The sequence below is a fragment of the Tigriopus californicus genome, chromosome 5 (genome assembly GCF_007210705.1).
Source record: "Tigriopus californicus strain San Diego chromosome 5, Tcal_SD_v2.1, whole genome shotgun sequence".
NCBI lineage: Eukaryota > Metazoa > Arthropoda > Copepoda > Harpacticoida > Harpacticidae > Tigriopus > Tigriopus californicus.
In genome coordinates, this window is record NC_081444.1 from 5,492,062 (window position 1) to 5,510,122 (window position 18,061).

An 18,061-nucleotide genomic window follows, 5' to 3' on the forward strand; every position below is an offset into this window, starting at 1 on the left:
CTCGTATTATAGTTCCAAACCAATCATTCATCAATCCATTGAAGATCGAATTAGTAGCGACCTCATCATTGTCACATCACTAACGGTTCACTTAATCAGTCTCACTCATATTGTGCACGTGTATTTTCCTATTCTGAACGTTTCTTTGGCCTTTACCATTGCCTGGGGTAACCAATTTCTTTTATTTGCAATCCCCGCCTACATGACCATGGGCGTGGTGGTTCGGTACATCCAATTTGATTTCAAACGCATTCTGTGGCAAGACGTTGCAGACGACAAGAAGATCGTATTTATTCGAAGCCTCATAGCATTAGTTGTTGGTGAGAAATAATCATGAAATATTTCTGCTGACCATGAAGCGACTTTTGTCATTTCAGGGTTAATGTGTCTTCTTCTGATCTTGAATGAAGAGCCCCCTCGGTTCTATTCATTACTCCAAGGCCATTGTTTGAACAACTGCCCGTCTTTCAACATAAAAATCATCTTGATCATGGGAGGTTGTGCATTGGGCATTAACTTCGCCTTGAGATTAGTCATGACCATCTACATCTTCAAGCATTTCCAGCCACCCTCAGGCCAAGTGGTTCCCAATTTTTGGTTCCTTTTCTGGAACTGCATCTTAGTCTCGGTCCCTGTGGTCATTGTCAAGTTTTGGGTGGGTAGAGAGGGGAGCTCAATGGTGGCTGTGGCTGTCTTGGGCTTTGTGTATCCTTTGTACCTGATCCTTGGTCAAAAGAATGTCCGACAATTTGTGTTGTGTTCCTTAAAATCCAAGCTAAACCGCCATCAATGCTGTCAAATTCAAAATAAAGTATTTCCAGTTTATTACAAAGCATCATTTCTTTCTAAGACAGAATCATACATCAAGGGTCAATTTGGCTATTAGTGTCCTCTCATTTCACCACATGAGCATATCTTCGTTCTGTAGAGAAAAGGAAGGGTTTAGTTGAATCCTATGATTTATCCTATTCTACGCTATTACTTCATACCAACTTATTGGATCTAGTTGGAGCTCTGGGAGGCTTTATAGGCAATGCTGGTTGTCTAGGAGTGTCGTAAAGACCCATATCGTCTAATAGTAACAAGGATTTTGAAGTTGTGCCAGACTGAATCAATCATGCTGTTGATTTTTTACCTTGATTCCGTTTGTCAAACCCAAGGCTATTCGTGGGTGGTTGATAACCTGAGTTGGTGAAAGAAACTGCTTGGCGATCCAATCTCTGGATTTCGACTGTCGTTTCATCCTCATTGGCCATGGCCATTTGAATGGAACTATGTTTGCTATCATCGGCAGTGCTCAATTGTTTCCTGTTCAATGTCGAAAACGACTCATCGGCAAAATCTGATGGTGCTTTCAAGGTTGACATTGGAGTGCTCTGTTGGGAGGTTTGAGAGCATGGTAGCCTAAATGAGGGAGAGAGCAGTGTGTTATTTCGAAATCGATCCTTTTCAATTCCAATCAGTATACATGCATTTACCTTATCGTGGCTTTTGAACTAAAGAAAGATTTCTTCTTCTCGCCGTTATGATCGGATTTTTGTTGGAAATTATTCACCAATTCACGCACGTGGCCTTTCCCCCGAGTAATCTTGGGGGTTATTTCCACCACTGAAGTATGACTCCGCCGAACCTTTCCTATGGCCAATTCAATGGAGTCATTTGTGTTTGAATTCTCGCCTCCACTTTTGAACGGATCGTAGTTCCTGTCGATATAAAATTAAGACCAGGATGTCAATGACATTGCAAACTCTTCGTTAAAAAGGATCCTCACCGAAAGGACTTGTTCATGGTCGCTTGTCTTGGAAAGGGCGAGGAGTGACCTTCGCGTTCGTTTGGTCTTGCTGGCTGGTTTGACCTGGCCTTTACTCGACTGGAAGAGCATTAAAATATCTTTGTGAAAGGTCACCCTGTTTTATTTTTCCATCCCGCTTATTAGTGCCACCCTGAGAAAAAAATGAGCTTACTTTATCGCTGGTTCTATCGACGACTCTTGGTACAATCCCAAGGAGGTTTTACTTCGTTTTAGTGACAGCGGTTCGATGCTTGTTGAATAGTTCTCATACATTGGTTTGAACTCCAGAGATCCAGTAAAGGCTGTGCCTCCTGAGGAGGACTGTGAGGTTCTTGAAGTCATTGAAGAGTCATCGGTGAGAGTAGTTTGTCTGGACAAGAAGTGGGGCTCATTGGTGCCCACATCACTCTCTCCACTGGAAGACCGGCAGTCTTTCCTTAAGATTGATTTGGGTTGAGAAGAGTCTTCCAAGCTTGGATACATTGAAACGGCATTATTGAAACACATATCGCCTTTGGCTACGCTTCTGGAAAGGATAAAATGGGTCGGTTATGTTTCGCTAGAGGCTTTATTTACTTCACAGTGGTACCGTTGAAGGCTGTCAAACCAGACGTGGGAACGAATCATGTTGGGGTAGGCTTGCTTAAGTTTCTCATTGGTTGTCCACGGATCTGTTGGAGTCGAGATATCAACTGATCCGGATTTGGTAAGATCGATTCCACCAAATTGGATTCTTCTAGAAACCATTCGACGGCGGATGATCATGATAGTGGCGACCATCATGATGATCACCAAGACAGAGCACATCACTCCTGTGACTGTGTATATTTTCAGCTTCTCCTCGGTGGAATATGGTTCTGCTAAAATCAACGCATCTCATATTTATATCATGTTTTAAAAACGTTGAACTTTGACAAACCTGTTTCATCAACTGGCTTGGATGCAGGGGCATTCAGAGTCGAAAACTTTTTCAATCGAGCCAACACATTTTGACTTTCGGTGTTTGAAGAGGGGACAACATCAAAATCTTGCTCTTGAGGGACCTGAATTTTGTTTCGATGATCGGATTGGCCGTAAAAGTCATCCCGTGGTCTCTTGGCTACTAGATTCCTTCTGCGTCCCACGATGGAGGGTCCAGCGATCGAATCCAGGGTTGGTTCAGACCAAGACCCTCGGACGGACATTTGTTTTATTCGTTGTGAAGTTTCGCGGCTCAGAAATTGGTCATAGTTCTTTTGCCCTTCATATCTTTGGCGGTTTCCTATTTGTGAACGATCTGATTTCCGATGGACCTGAATTCGACGTTTCAGAGACTCTATGTCAGCTTGAGTATTCTTCATGTTTCGCAAACGGGTGTTTGAAACCGGGTTTTGGTTTGGAAAAGACGAAGCTTCGTCTAAGAACTTGAGTCTTGGCCTCGATGTGGATGTTGTTGTTGTTGTGACTTTCATTTCAGTGTAAAGTACCATTGGAGAGAAAGATTGGATTGCCGATGTTTCTGAAATCTGGTAAACGGGATAGTTTGGCTCTGAGGTGACGTGAACCATTGGGGAAATGATCTGATTATTTGGCGGTGCCGGAACCACAACGTCGGAATGCACTGATGGTTCTCTGAAAAACTGGAAGGTCGTTTGGTCACGGCGAAGTGTCGTGGGAGGGTTTGTTGTCGTTGAAATGAAAATTGTAGTCGTGGTAGTGGTTGTTGTTGTTACTATGGCGGTGGTTATGGTTGTGGTAGTAGTAGGAGTAGTGGTAGTAGTAGTGGTAGTAGTAGTGGTAGTAGTAGTTGTTGTTGTGGTGGTGGTTGTAGTAGCAGTAGTGGTGGTTGTTGTTGTTGTCGTCGTTGTTGTGGTAGTAGTTGGAGCCTCATAAACAAACACCGAAGCAATGTTTGAAGGCGGTCCTCGATTTCCATCCTAAAATGCACATGTCAAACGAATTGGGCGGCCAGGTAGAAGTCAAAGAAAAACAAATTACCTCATCGATTCCAACAATGAAATAATAGAACATTTCATTTGGCCAAGGAACTTGTATGGGACATGACTGCTTTTGGCCATATTTTAAAGGAACTGGAATCATTTCAGCAGAAACTTCGATCCCGTCGCGGAACTCGACTTTTCTGTTATTCCCCTGAATGAACCTCCCGGTGTAGCCTCTTATTTCGTATTTCATTGCTGAAATGAAAATTAACCAACCGCAAGCCTTTTACGAACACCGCCAACAGTCATAAAACACGAATCGAGACTCACCTCGGCCAACATTGTAGTTGTCGCCAGGTGCGCTCCACTCCAGTTTGGCTAATTTTGTGTTTGAGTCGATTCTTGAGATCAATCTGAAGTCCACAATTCTGGACGGCTCGATTAAGTCTTCTGATTTTGGTATCCCTTGATTGACAAAAAATCCCGGGCCAACTCCATGTCGAACAAAGTTATTGCAAGGCAATGTTCTGTCAAACTTCATGGCCTGTCCGCAACAACCTGAAAATATAGGTGCTTTTTTACAGGATAAATAACCGGGCAATGTCTCGGAAAGACAAATGCTCACTTGAAGATGATTCTTCCTGGTGGGAAACACTTGGTATTTTGGCTTCTCCACCATTGATTGCGGTTATCTCGATTCCATAATATCCGTTTGAAGTGGCAAATTGAGACAAGTAACCAGAGTAGATTCCGTCCCCTTGTGTCAAATCTGGATACCCAAACCCATCATCCGTTAACTCCAATCTTAAAACGGCGGAATCTGGCCTGAAATCAAAGTACAATGAAGGTGAGGCGCTTGTCTTTGTCTTTCTAAGATGGTTATTTCGTCGTAGCAAAAGCTGAATCGATATCGCAAACTTTTCGCAGCCATAATGTACAATACTGTCGCTCTCACAGAGCAACAATCCCGTTGTGAACTACATCTTTTTTTGCCACGGGATATGCGTATTTGAGACTTATTCACTGCCGATTTTCGTGCGATTTTCTTATTCCCGTTCTTGGTGGAGGTAGTATGTAGCTGTAATTGGGCAAGCGACAATCATAACGTCGTTTGATGGATGAAAAGACGAATTCATCTCCATCTTCGTTGGCGCCGTCCCTCGAAGATAGATCATTATATGGGAATTTGGTGGGAAAACCGATTGAAACTCGAGATGGGAAAACGTACGGTAAAGAATCTTACCACTCTTTCTATCCGGTATTGTCATCGTCACTCATATTAACCCAATTCTCGGCCGTTATCATCACTTCAGTACACACCTTTCCAACATTGATCTTACTTGTAAACGGTGGCAAACACTTTGGCATCCAAAACTGGCGACGTCCCGCTTTGCAATTTGGCGTAGATTTTCAAGGCCTCACTCTTAACCTCCACGATTTGATGAACATTGGTGAAAGCCTCCAAGGTAATAGCTCTGCATAAAAGAAATCGGAAGTAATTACCATTGGTAAGCTGAAAATGATTAGCAAAGACACAATCCTGGACCCACGTTGGATTGTTCTCTACCGATGTCACATCCACTAGAATAGCAGAATCATTCGATTTCCTGTTAAACACTCGAATCTTGTAGGACCAAACCCCGGAATCTGCCAAGCCTGGAAGCTTAAACTCGACCATGCTGCAATAATAAAAGTATTTTTAGGGATAACTCAGGGTTGCGATTGGCGTTGTTCGTCTTACTTGCTTGTGTAGGTTGGGAAGATCTCCTTCTTGCCCAAGGGATCCTTGATTTCGAAATACTCCACCCTGTTCTCATCGTCAATCGTTAAAGTAATGATAGTTTGATCGCGCATATCCGCCGAAACCACAAAAGTGCCTGTAATATCGCGAGTTCGGTGTTCCTACGGCAATTAAAGCAGGAATTAAGGTGCCAATTTGGCCAACGAATGGACACATAAACACTAATTGGAGATAGCGTTTAGCGAAAGAACAAAAATCGCGTGCTTGTCAAGCTTTCATTTGTATTTACATGTACAGTACATTACTCACGGCGTGGTAAGTCATTTGGTAAGGTTTGGCCTCAACCTGAGTGAGAATGTCCAAATAGATCTTGAAGAAGACACTCATGGTGATAATGGGACTCTTTTCTTCGACCACGGAGTAGAACTTGCCAAATTTGGACAAGCCCATCAATTCACGGAACGATTTTGAGGGGTAGTTGATCACGAAGATTTGAGTGGTGCGATCCAAGAATTCATCCATGAGAGTTTGAAAAGCTGTATCTGGGTCCCTGGGAGATCCAGTAATCACAATTATCGATGCTGGTTCAAACTCCCCTCTAAGAAAATAAACCAGCAATAAGTCAGTTGTTATCTACATTAGAACGAGCAGACAGAGCATCATCTATCAGCACCCAGAATACCTGTTTCCGCAAACATCGCTTCAACCGAGATATATAAAAAAAACTCAGTTGACAAGATATCCTCTATTTTTGGTTTGTAAAAGAAAGGTTCAACTTGCCTTTGGTCACGAAGTGCTTTTAACGAAACGTTCAAACCACAGCTAAGACAAGAATCCATCTCGTCCAAATAGTTTGTCTCGGACCTTTCAGTGCTTCGAACTCTTGGGATTCGTCCAAAGAGCCCAAGTCTGAAAATATGATAAAAAAGATTGAGATTATGTCTTTCCAGACGAACCAATTTAGGCCCAAATCATCGCAGAACTACCATGATTGTAACTCGCCCGGTTTCACCAAAATTTGACATGACAATTTTTGCCATTAATTGAGAGACATCAAAGTTCCCAGAAACGTGTTTTACCATGCTCTCATTTCATGGAAAAATGAAAAAAAAAATGCAAACGAAAATAGCACAAGCATAATTTTCGGCGTGAAAGTGTGATTGTAAGCACAGTCCTTGGAGGCACTGATCACAAAGGACATATTTCTATGGTTTNGATCTCAAACTTAAAAGTTTTAAACTGCAAAACTGTCGAAGTTTAGATAAAATGCTCATCATTGTTAGATTAGTAACAGTACCTGTTAGAGTCAGTGACAATTGTGAATGGGACCACTAAAGACTCTGGACCTCCACCAAAAGTAACGATGGCCAATTCTGAGCCACTGGGAATCCGAGAAATGAACTTGAATAAGGATTTTTGGACAATGAACCAACGATCGTTGACGCTCATGTAGTGGCTTTTATCTAATACAAGTAGATATCGCGATTGCTTCTGCCTGGTGTAGGAAAATCTGCGACGTGGGAACAAATAAAGTCGGATCAATGTCAAAATGAAAATGATAGTTTCTCGTCATTCTTACCTAGGTCTTTGCATCTTTTTCTTGTCGTCCTGGTAAATCAGATTATTTAAATTGGAGCTACTTTCAATTGCTGGATTGGTCACAAATCTCTTCCACGAGCTCTATAATGATAATGTTTAAGATGAATATGCGTATCTAGAAGCATAATCTAGATCTAACTTTAGTAATGCCAACTCACCTTAAAGTCTGCGTGATCCATGATCACTTCGATTGCAGAAGATCCATAACAAAGAATATTTTGCTTAGTAGGCGCCTCTCGTTGATAGATATTGTTCAAATCACAGACAGGATCCTGATTTTGGCAGCCCTGATTTGGAACCGATTCATTGCCAAAGAAAAACTCCATCGGGTAGAGAGGATCTTCCAGAAATCCATGTTCCTCAAACACTCCGAATCTGTACTTGAGAAACTCTCGAAGAAGCTCTTGACCTAAAGAAGGGTCCAAAATATGTAGGATGATTGTCCTATCTCAATGGTATTGCAAGCAAAACAAACCTTTATTGTCCAATTCCCAATTGGCCAAGGCTGTGTCCAAGTCAAAAAACTCGTGTGACGCTTTGATCTTGTGTCCTTCTTTATGGCAGTCGTCATGTTGAACCGTGAAAAGACTTCTCCGTGATCCCTCCTTAGGTCCTATTGAAATATATTGTAACAATGGAACAAGTCCGAGTGAAGGATTATGGTCAAGATGGATCAACGAAAAAGGAAAAAATAAAAAAATATCTAGTTCTGACCAAGTAAAATAATTACTCACATCGTAGTGGTTTCTGAATTATCAAACAAAGCCCTTGATTTTATAAATTGAAACCATGAACGTTTATTTTCAATCAATATGCCTTAAATATTTACAGTATTTTTTACTCCACCAATGCATGAACGTGTTCTCATTTGTCATTGCTTTGACAGTTTTCTCTCTATCTTTCCACATTTTCTTTTCAATGCTCGTTTTGGCTTTCAATGATGGCAAACGAAAACCATTCTGTGAATCTTAAGCGGTTTGCTCTGATTTGATTTTTCAAGTCGATTAATATTGTTTTGTAACCTACTTCTGCTTTAGATTCTGCTCTTTACCTAATTGATATCGCAGAGTGTTGTGAAAGAATTGGATCACCTTCAGTTTTCAGATGTCCTCACTTCAATGCGAATTGATGTAATAATACATAAAGGTTATTGATGGTGCACAAACTAAAAGTCATCATTACTCGTTGAAAGAATATGCCTTGAATTAACAATTTTTTCGGACCCACTCTCTTTATTGAAAATTTATATTGGAGCAGAGGCGAGTTCTTCAAACGCTCGTACCTCTGAGTTAAGGCTTAGACATTACCGAGAATGAGCATTCCCTCACCACTTTACCGAGTGTATTTGAGTACTGGTCAACGTCCAAGCGCCTAACTCTGAGGGAAAAATTTTTAAAAAAAAACAGGCCTCAGGATGCAGCTTCTGCTCATCAGTCTCTGGAGGCCCAAAGACATTTCAAATGAAGTCGAACGCACGTTTGGAGACGTGGGTGTGGAGACTAGCCAAACGCTAGAATCTTTAAATTCTATTGGCATTCAGAAATCGGATAGTACAAAAGTTTTCGATTGATACAAATGGGGGATCCTCTTGAAAATGAAAAGTACCTTGAAATTGGACAGTCTAAAGTTCATCCATGAATGCAGTAAAATCTGATACACTTTGTCAATGCTTAGAGAGATTGAACGATGTTACGGACAGACATGCGAAATGATGTAGCAATTACGTTAATTATTATGATTACAAATCAAATTTTTGTAATTGAACTTCGAGTGATCTTTTGAATCACTCCATTAAAAATATCTTGAAAGTATACATTAATTCGATTCTCCTTACTTTCAATTGAGGTCCAGTCTACATTTGACTTTCTCTTGGGCTCATAAAATTTGACCCAAATAGAATCTTACCAATATCGAGATCGGCGTTGACCACAGCCGGAATGGATGAGGATTCAATACTACGACCCGGCTGACATAAAGTGATATCCCAATCCCTTGGCAAGATGACTTGAACGGACTCGATCCAACCTTGCTCATTCGTAAGATTGTAAAGCTTGTCAGACAACACCTCAAAAAGTTTCTAAAAAGTCAATATTCCCCCAATCAACTGATTATTGCCACAATGCAAGTACCTCTTGGTCATTCCTCATACCTCAATATTGTCCAAGTACTGTGGGCAATGTTTAGCCGGGACCCCCCCTCGAATGGCCACGGTAAATTGGGAGTAGATTCCATCTCTGACACTCAAGTAGCTATCACATTGCACACATCCCGTGTACAGCACCCAGATAAGCAATAATTGGAATAAACCACACATGATGCCGATGGTTTTATCACGTCACATTGCTAAGACTGACCCTTCACTACGACAACTCGAGTCGCGATTGAAGAAGTGCTGCTCGAGTGTGCATTTCCCGATTGGTCGAAAGGACGGAGGAGAAAAACTTCCGCAATTTTCGAGATGAAATTGATGCCATTAGCCAAGTCGGTTCAGCCGAGTGAGATTCTCCCAGATGGGAAGTAGGCGACTGACTCTCCTATGGTTGAAAAGCACGCCGATTTTTCCCACCTTCCGATCCGTTCGACTATTGTTTCTTGGGATGGCCTGTTCATGACCAGAAAACACCGTAGTGATTAGCCCTTTTTGTACGTACTTTGCTTTTTAGTAGGTAGTTTTTGGGAAGAGATTCGGTAGAAACCAGTAGGTCTTATGGGAGACGCACCTTTGAATGATTTGGTATAAATAATTATGAGTGTTGCATTCGTGTCTTTTCGTGGACAGGTGATCGTTGTCTAAAACGTGAGAAAAACACAAACAGAACTATGGCGATTGGTGTGAGGTTGTCTAATGGTTTTTGAGTGAAGGTGGAAGGAAGCAAAAGCGAGCGAGAGACATGTGCAAAGGAGGAAACCGTTTAACAACGACGCGTAACCTAACCGAAGCGGAGTGCATCAGTGTTTTCATATCTATGGGTTGTGTTCGTTTATTTCAGATCAATTTATGCTAATGCTGACAATTCATAATTTCGAGGACTTCATGGAAGTCGCCCACTTGAAAAGTGTTTCTCACACTTCGACGCCTTTGTCCTCTTTCGTGGGTTCTGCCTCGTCCTCTTTTTCAAATTGAACGCCCAATAAGGTCGGGTCGTTGAAGAGATTACCGATTTCGGTGAGGGTAAGACCGCGGGTTTCGGGCATGAAAAACTGGGCAAAGACGCACGCCATTAGGGTGACCAGGCTGCAAATCCAGAACACGCCTTGGAGGCCTAGATGGGCAAATATGGTGGGGAAGGTTTTCAAGGAAATGAAGGCGGCACAGTATCTGCCAAGAAGAAGAGAAATACTTAATTAATATGGAGGAGGAGGAACACTTTTGCATGTGTGTAAATTGACAAGGGGCCAGGGGCGTCGATTTGTGGTTATGTTGAATTCATTCCTAACACATAGGGCAAGGGCTAATGGGCTCATGCCGATGACGAGATCCGGCTGAAAGGTAAGCAAATGACCACAACAGAATGGAGATTTTGGTGTTTTTTTTGACAATGAGTTGATGATAAAGCCCCATGCGGGTTGCTTTGGAGGGATCAATCAGGTACTTGGTCTGGAATTGTTTATCACACATGAACAAGCCGGAGGCCAACGGGGCCAGTGGTCCGCCGAAGGCTTTCTTCAAGAGTGGACAGCCTATGCTGGAGCCAAGCCCGAAGGCTTCTCAGTTATCGAGGTTTCGACCTTTTCCTGAATGGGTTCTCCGAAGAGAGAAGCTAGCTCAGCCAGGGTCAGACCCTTTGTCTCTGGCATAAAGAAGAAGGCCACTACCACTGCCATCAAGCAGGCTGAGCCGCACAGAAGAAACACAATGCTAAGCCCGCACATAGCATAGAGCGTGGGAAAGAATTTCATGTTCAAGAAGACCATGAAATATCTGAAATTAGAAGGCAGGGTCGCTGTCGCGTTTCTGTAGCAGAATGTTCCAACATCATGTATCCTAGCGCTTACCTGAAGGACAGGGTCAAGGAGCAGCACATGCCCTTCACCCGCACCGGAAAGATCTCCCCCAACAATGCAAACAATACTGGGCCCAAACCCAACGAATAGAACAGCCCACTGCAAATGGCAGAACACGGAGCGATCACTTGAACCACCGTGGCAAAATACGGAGAGTTCGAAGTCTGGAACATGAGTAAGTGGGCGTAGTAGAGAAGCTATGTAGACCTACTGTACGATATTTGCTAGATAAGCGCGTGACCAGACTTACATCCACAAAAATGCACAAGCCCAGGCTGGTCATTGAGAACGAGGTCAACAGACTAGAGAAAATGAATTGCTTCCGACGGCCAATTTTGGAGAGGAATGGGGTGGAAACCATGTAGCCCAAAGTGAAACCACCTTGGACCAAGCACGAAAGTAAATACGGGTTGATAGCCAATTGAGCCTTATGAATGATGTCCAATGAGTAATAAGTGATCAAATCAGCTCCACACAAGGCCTGAAAAGAAGACGTTTAGCGGTCAGGATCAGAGAAATGGTAGCACTCACAGGTATCTACTTCTGATCAAACCCACCTGGAAAGTGAAGAGTGTGCACATGATTGACAAAGGACGAATGACTTGTCTGGAGGTCAAATATTGGATCTTTTGCCCACACGAAACCGAGCCCGTTTGTTGAGAGGCCACAAAGAGAAGATCCTTCATCTCCGCCAGGATTGGATAGTTGTCCCCTCGAAGTAGTCCCAAAGTGGTTTCAGCCTCTTCAACCCGTCCCCTTTTGACGTACCACAAGGGACTCTCGGGCATGAACCACACTAGGCAAAGAAAGGCAAGGCAAGGGATGGAAGACAGTGGGATGAGCCAGGAAAATGGGCAAAGAGCCGCCAAAACCAAGGAGGTGAGGAATGCCACGTTTCCAATCAGGGTGTTGCACACTCCCAAAACGCCTCGCAATCGAAGCAAGGCAATCTCGCTCAAGAGCATATATCCTGATGGCATCGTGATCCCGCAGCCCAACCCTCCAATGCATCGGCTGACCAATAGTAAGTAGAAGTCCTCGGACAAGTAGAGTAGGACCCATCCCAGCAATATGATCGACGTGCTTAGGATCAGGGTCCTCTTTCGGCCAAAGCGATCGGCTAAGATGCCACTGCTCAGTGTGCCAGTCATGGTGAAGATCAGGGCAATACTCACTGAAAAAAAGACACTCAATCAATATTCTGGATGTGCTATTCAATCCGATTTACTATGCTTGGAAAACAATTCCTCAGGAAAAGAGAAGAAAATTGAACAATGCGATATATTCCAATTAAGAAAGTGGGATTATGAATTAGAAGAGGAATATTCGTTTGGGTTTTCCCACTAGATGTACTTTTTGGAATGATTAAACTCTCTTTCAAAAGTGCTTCGAGGGTTACTGACATTCTCCTAATGTATTGTAAAAGATGTGTCCTAAAGAATAAGAGCATACCAAACCAAGAACCCTCATCCTCAGACATTGGATATTCAAGTGGTGTCCACTCTGGATGTTTATAGTGTGCCAATGCTGGACCAGTGATGGCCATAGACATGCCCGAGCCAAAGCCAGGTAAGATGGCAATAAAGGCCGAGTACATCTAAGGTGAGAAAAATGGATTGGAATACCTTGACCGCTACTTTTTCATTGTCAATCAACTTACCATCTTGGTCATCTGGGCGTCTTTTTGAAGGAGTAAGATGTCATTTTGTCGGAGTGGTGATGCAGACATGATGAATTGAGTTGAAGATGATGAGCAAACTCAAGATGGGACGCCTTGATCGAACGGAAGAGCTGTGTCTTGGCCGAAGGACCTCTGGAAACAAAGGTAAAGACAATGGACACGTCCAGACTTATATACTTGGGCTGATTGGTTACAAAATTGAAGTCACATCATGTGTCCAACACTATTTTGTCTGACGTTTTCACCAATGAGTAACGGTCGGGAATTAGACAAGCTAATTTCCAGGAGACATCACCCAACATGCTCACGTTCGATTAAGAATTCTTGTCAAACTCAACAAAGTGCATAATCTTTGTACAGGGCAGATGCAAGCAGTCTTCAACAACATTGGTAAATGAATCTCCAGATATTCAAAGTATCTGATTACTCCACTCTTCAAAAACGCTCTGACGAACGAAAGTTTGGGATCATATTCGTACTAGCATTACTTTTTCAATCTAGTTCAAACAGGATTGCTCGTCTCCGTGATGCGGACAGGAGCATTTGCTGTATATGTAATTAATTCTCCCCAAGGAACATCCACACACGCATTGACAAACTTACCTTAAGGATGATCTAAGACGTTGAAAAATGCCACAAAGACCACTTAAAGTGTTGATACGATCTGATCTTAGCAACTGAAAAAATGAGTGTGGGGTATGTCGCTTCCTTTCACTTCTCATTCCATTCTGAACTGGCTTGAATGTACTGCAAAGATGCTATGCTGTCTGATGGAAGTTCAGCCTTTTGAGCAAGCTTTCTCGTTTGTTACTAGGGGCTTCCCTCTCTTTCCTGGCCTTCGGGGCCAATCACGCCCTCTTGGATTCTTCTTTGTTTGGCGCTCAAGGCTGGGAAACCTTTAGGCGCCACTCTATCGCAATATTCCCGACTCAATAGACTACTTCATGGAAACAGATATGCTTTGTGTTTCACATTTCATAAGAAATAACCCACTCAGCATTTGGATATCGAATTTCAAGTATTTATTTTAAGCTACTGAATTGTTTCCATCGCATTATATTTAGCATATAGTCGAGATGGTTTGTTGGCTAGCCTTGATGAAGGCATCATCTACCTTTCCCTCTTTAATCTTTGGTGCCAACGGCTCTCCAAAGAGTTTGGACAATTCTGTCAAGGACAAGCCTTGCGTTTCAGGCATAAAGAAGAACCCAAAGACAACATTGAGGACACTCATGGTTCCGCAGAAGAGGAACACTCCTTGTAAGCCAATAAGGATGTACATGGTGGGAAAGAACTTCATGTTGACACCCACCATCAGATATCTGAAAATTGAACATACAGGTCTTTGACGAATGCGTGCTGAGTGCAATGTGACTGCATTGTTTTTACCTGAAGGACAGTGTTAATGAGCAACAAAAGCCTTTAACACGGGAAGGATAGACTTCTCCAACGAGAGCAAATAAGACGGGTCCTAGTCCAAAAGAGTAACATACAGTGGATAGAATGGATGCCACGGGAGCAAGGATTTGGACTACCGTATAGTAGGTCGATTCGGTACCCTGAAATTTTAAGATGATGGTTTTGTAATTATGGTGTTTTATGGAAAGCAATTTTATGGAAAACTGGTTCTCTTTTTTGGAAAAGTTAAGTGTGAAGATGTGGAAATCATCCCTTTTTAGTGTAAATTGTTGTTTGTTGACCATTGCAGAGCCTATAATAGATGTTTTTATTTTCTTGCAGAATGCAGAAAGTATTTTTTGGATAGACTCAGTCAGCATTGCTGTAGAAAACTCATCTGCGAATTCGTGTAGAACAAAAAAAGCCCATTTTTGATGGATTTAGCGCAACCTAGATTTTCAAAGCACAACAACCTCACTGATGCTTACATCCACATACATGCACACAGCAATGGTGTAAGTGCATAAAGCCACAAGGACAGTCGAAAGAATAAATTGAGGTCGTCGTCCCACTTTGGACATGAAAGGCGTTGATATGATGTTGCCCACTAAAAATCCGGCCTTGATCAAGGTCGATAAAAGGTAGGCATCAAGTGTAAGTTTAGCCTTATCAATGATGTCCAAAGAGTAGAACGTGATCAAATCCGCTCCGCAGGATGCCTGTGAAAATGACATGATTAATTGAAAGCCATTCTAATATCTGTTCAATACTAACCAACCTCCATAGTGAACATGGCAAACATGATTAACATGGGCTTGATGACTTGCTTAGTTCTCAAGAACTGGAGCTTCTCTTGCCAAGTGATATCATCCGCCTCTTGGGTGACTTCGTGAACCAGTTCCTCCACCTCTTGCAAAATCGGATAGTCTTCACCTCTGAGCCAAGTCAGGATGGTTTCAGCCTCCTTGACCCGATTCTGTTTCACCAACCACAAGGGGCTTTCCGGCAGAAAGTATACCAAGAGCAAAAATATGAAACAAGGAATTGCCGATAGGGGGACAATCCAGTTGAAAGGCAGAAGTGCTGCCAAGATTAGGGACAGAAGAAAGGCCACGTTCCCTATGAGAATGTTGCAGACGCCCAATGCACCACGCAATCGGAGTAATGACACTTCACTCAGAAGCATGTAGGCGGATGGCATTGCTATTCCGAAGCCTGACCCACTAATACACCGGCTGATGACCACAAGTGGCAAAGTTGCGGCAATGTATAAGGTGACCCAACCCAGGATCAAGGTGAGAACTGCCAGAATGAGGGTGTACTTGCGACCGATTCGCTCAGAGAGATATCCACTTGTCAAGCTTCCAATCACAATGAAGACAAGAACCAAGCTTACTTGAAAATGAAATTAGATTTTGGTTAAGTCGTCCTGCCGATGTGGGGGAAAACTAAAGAGTACCCACACTCAGTTAGCTAATGCATTGAAATCAATCATTATCAAATTGTACTGTGAGAGAAAAAAAAAGAGTCTAATGATTAGACCTAAGAAAAGAAGTTAAAACCCTAAAACCAATGTGATTACCTTTTTCGGCCAAATTTTGGACAAATAACCTTAAAACGTCGTTTTTCTTATTATTTGTCATTTTCATGCTCACTTGTAATAAAAAAAAAACCTTGAAACAACAGAAAAAAGCTAGAAACATGATTACAAATATGAGCAACCCTTTTGATGAGATTAGAAAATGGTCACTTCACAGCAAATCCAAAACTGACTTAATAAACAAAAAATTGACACCAAAGAGCGTGTTTACAGCAAACTTTACAAAAAAATACCTTTTTCTTCTTTCTTTGACAATTTCTAGGTACTGTTTTTTTCACCTTGCTATGACTGATTTTGCTACCTTTTTGTCAATTTCTTCTCGATAATCCTCGTATCCTCTCGCTAAATGGTGAAGAGCTTGAACATGATACTCATGGAAGTGCAATTTCAATTACCAGTCATCATCATCAGTTTATGTTGGATTGGTTTTAGATTGTCGAGCTCGATTGAGTTTACTTATACAACCAAATTTACTGGCATATGTGTCAGAATTTAAAAAATCGTCTTTGTTTGCAACCCTCTTCTTGGTACTAAATTGTGAAGTCAGACAACCTACAATCATTGACTTTCAACAGGATTATTGTAACATTGAGCCCATTGGACTTTCTATACATTAAGATTAAAATTGTTAATATTTTTTAGCCTTTCAACTTTGTTCCGAGTATCTTATCACTTTTTGCAATTGTTTCACAGAAAAGGCGAAAAATTCAGATTAATCATTTTTGTCTCGTTCATCATTTTTTTTCCAGCCCTCGTCACTAAAGTCAAATATCTTGACTATCAAATCGTACTTCAATAACATCAAATTGAATTTCATTGGTTTTACTTTTCATTGTTGGACAATACCTATTAAAAGTTAAAAGAGGATTCCAATTTCTTGGCCAACGATGCATCATAACACTCATTCCTGACCATATCTGATGGATCCATCAAAATTAGCTTGTTATTAAAATCTCAACAAAAATAAACAAGTGCAATCTACAAAGCATTGAAATTGAGTTAATTGAAATTAAGGTTACCTGGCAATCTAATAGCAAGTATGCACTTGCAATGCCAATTACTTCAGTGGTTTAATAAAGACTCGATTCACGAGGTGTACTTTGAGTCTGGGTCAAGCGAAGAATAAAAGGCACATGTAAATTTTATTGACAATCTCACCGAACCACGAGCCTTGTTCTTCTGTCATTGGGGGGTCCAAAGGACTTGTTGAAGGGTCCTTGAAATGAGTTAGGGCTGGGGCCGTAATAGCCACGGCCATGCCAGCCCCAAACCCTGGTAGGACAGCAATGCCCACGGAGAACAACTAAAACGTCAAAGCTTATTAAGAGATAATCACCTCAATTTTGGTAAGGTCACAGTACCATTTTAAGCAATTTCGCGTCCCTCTGAAGGGTCAGAATATCCCCAGGGGCTTTAATTTGAGTTGCCTCCATTTTGGAAAATCTAACAAGAGATGAGAGTGGTACTGCCCACACGTTTGACGATTCCACTACTTTGTTTAGAATAACAGTCCGAAGGTGTGCACACAAATTCTTAAAATGGGGCTTGAGTCCTTTCGCCCTGCTGTAATGCGCGTTTTTGTGTCGGGGCAAAGTACCTGCGTGGGGCCCGCTTTGAGGTACATTGAGAACGTGTTTCATCGATCAACGCGCACGATCTAACTTCAATGTATGTAGCTGTTAAAAGGTTTTCTTTGATGAGTTGATGATGTAAGGCTTCTATTGAAATTCATTGAATTTATATGGTTCACAATGAAATCGTGAAGACTGGGTACATACTGTATATGTACATTATTTTTCTAATTTGGTAGTAACGTGTTTGAGCTTTGATGAACCTGAAGTGAATGGGCCGCAACTATAACAGCAACGTAGAGACCGGATAATGGTTGGTAGACGTTTATAGAAACATGATGTGGAATAAAAATTAATGTTAAAAGATGCCGAGAACACGGAAAGAGAAAAGAGACGCAACATAGATAAACCTCATAACATTGAGTACATCACAGGCAGATGTCCAATGGGGGAATGTGCGTCAAATGCCAAATTATACACACTAATACCGAAATCATTGGAAGGCTTAAAAGTGTTTAAAATGCCCATGGATATGAACTAAAATGGTTTCGGCTGCTGCCGTGGGAAATTCAATTTGTTACAGTCCCCAAACGTGTTTGCAGCACCCTCGAGCAACGTAATAAAAAGAATGTTCATTAAAGAATGGAATTCCCAGCAATTCAAGTTATTTACTTGTTAGATTTGAAGTTTTGGAAAAGGAAATTGAAATTGAAATGTTCTCTCGAAATTTTCGAATTACAACCCTCTCTCCCGTT

The 18,061-nt window shown here is 41.8% G+C and overlaps 2 protein-coding genes across 4 annotated transcripts; both read right to left on the reverse strand.

Annotated features, from left to right (window-relative positions):
- Nucleotides 1-649: 649 nt before the first annotated feature.
- Nucleotides 650-5,618, reverse strand: LOC131880279 (uncharacterized). 3 transcript variants are annotated; one of them, XM_059226865.1, is made up of 14 exons: nt 5,453-5,618; nt 5,262-5,390; nt 5,052-5,186; nt 4,337-4,536; nt 4,042-4,269; nt 3,770-3,966; nt 2,712-3,708; nt 2,382-2,649; nt 1,965-2,318; nt 1,772-1,870; nt 1,479-1,703; nt 1,136-1,404; nt 990-1,072; nt 650-922 (listed from the first exon to the last, which is right to left on the reverse strand). In XM_059226865.1, the coding sequence occupies exons 1-14, from the start codon at nt 5,563-5,565 to the stop codon at nt 899-901; spliced, it is 3,321 nt and encodes a 1,106-aa protein (XP_059082848.1). In that variant the 5' UTR covers nt 5,566-5,618; the 3' UTR covers nt 650-898. The 3 variants fall into 3 exon arrangements, with proteins under 3 accessions (XP_059082848.1, XP_059082847.1, XP_059082849.1); XM_059226864.1 differs by having other exon boundaries at nt 2,382-2,652; XM_059226866.1 differs by having other exon boundaries at nt 983-1,072; nt 2,382-2,652.
- A 4,388-nt stretch (nt 5,619-10,006) lies between these two features.
- LOC131880741 (uncharacterized) lies at nt 10,007-17,256 on the reverse strand. Its single transcript, XM_059227434.1, has 10 exons — nt 17,097-17,256; nt 16,894-17,038; nt 14,914-15,530; nt 14,624-14,854; nt 14,127-14,296; nt 13,803-14,059; nt 11,614-12,230; nt 11,307-11,537; nt 11,048-11,220; nt 10,007-10,370 (listed from the first exon to the last, which is right to left on the reverse strand). The coding sequence occupies exons 1-10, from the start codon at nt 17,166-17,168 to the stop codon at nt 10,115-10,117; spliced, it is 2,769 nt and encodes a 922-aa protein (XP_059083417.1). The 5' UTR covers nt 17,169-17,256; the 3' UTR covers nt 10,007-10,114.
- Nucleotides 17,257-18,061: the final 805 nt, after the last annotated feature.

What these genes read in the sequence shown, in the direction of transcription:
- LOC131880279 (XM_059226864.1), bottom strand. Translation starts at nt 5,565, where the DNA reads ATGCGCGATCAAACTATCATTACTTTAACGATTGACGATGAGAACAGG. An exon ending in CCAGGAAGAATCATCTTCAA is followed by an intron (nt 4,270 to 4,336) that starts GTGAGCATTTGT and finishes CTATATTTTCAG; the next exon opens with GTTGTTGCGGACAGGCCATG. An exon ending in TGGTTTGACAGCCTTCAACG is followed by an intron (nt 2,319 to 2,381) that starts GTACCACTGTGA and finishes TATCCTTTCCAG; the next exon opens with AAGCGTAGCCAAAGGCGATA.
- LOC131880741 (XM_059227434.1), bottom strand. Translation starts at nt 17,168, where the DNA reads ATGGAGGCAACTCAAATTAAAGCCCCTGGGGATATTCTGACCCTTCAG. An exon ending in AGAACAAGGCTCGTGGTTCG is followed by an intron (nt 15,531 to 16,893) that starts GTGAGATTGTCA and finishes TTCATTTTCAAG; the next exon opens with TAAGCTTGGTTCTTGTCTTC. An exon ending in TCATTAACACTGTCCTTCAG is followed by an intron (nt 14,060 to 14,126) that starts GTAAAAACAATG and finishes TTCAATTTTCAG; the next exon opens with ATATCTGATGGTGGGTGTCA.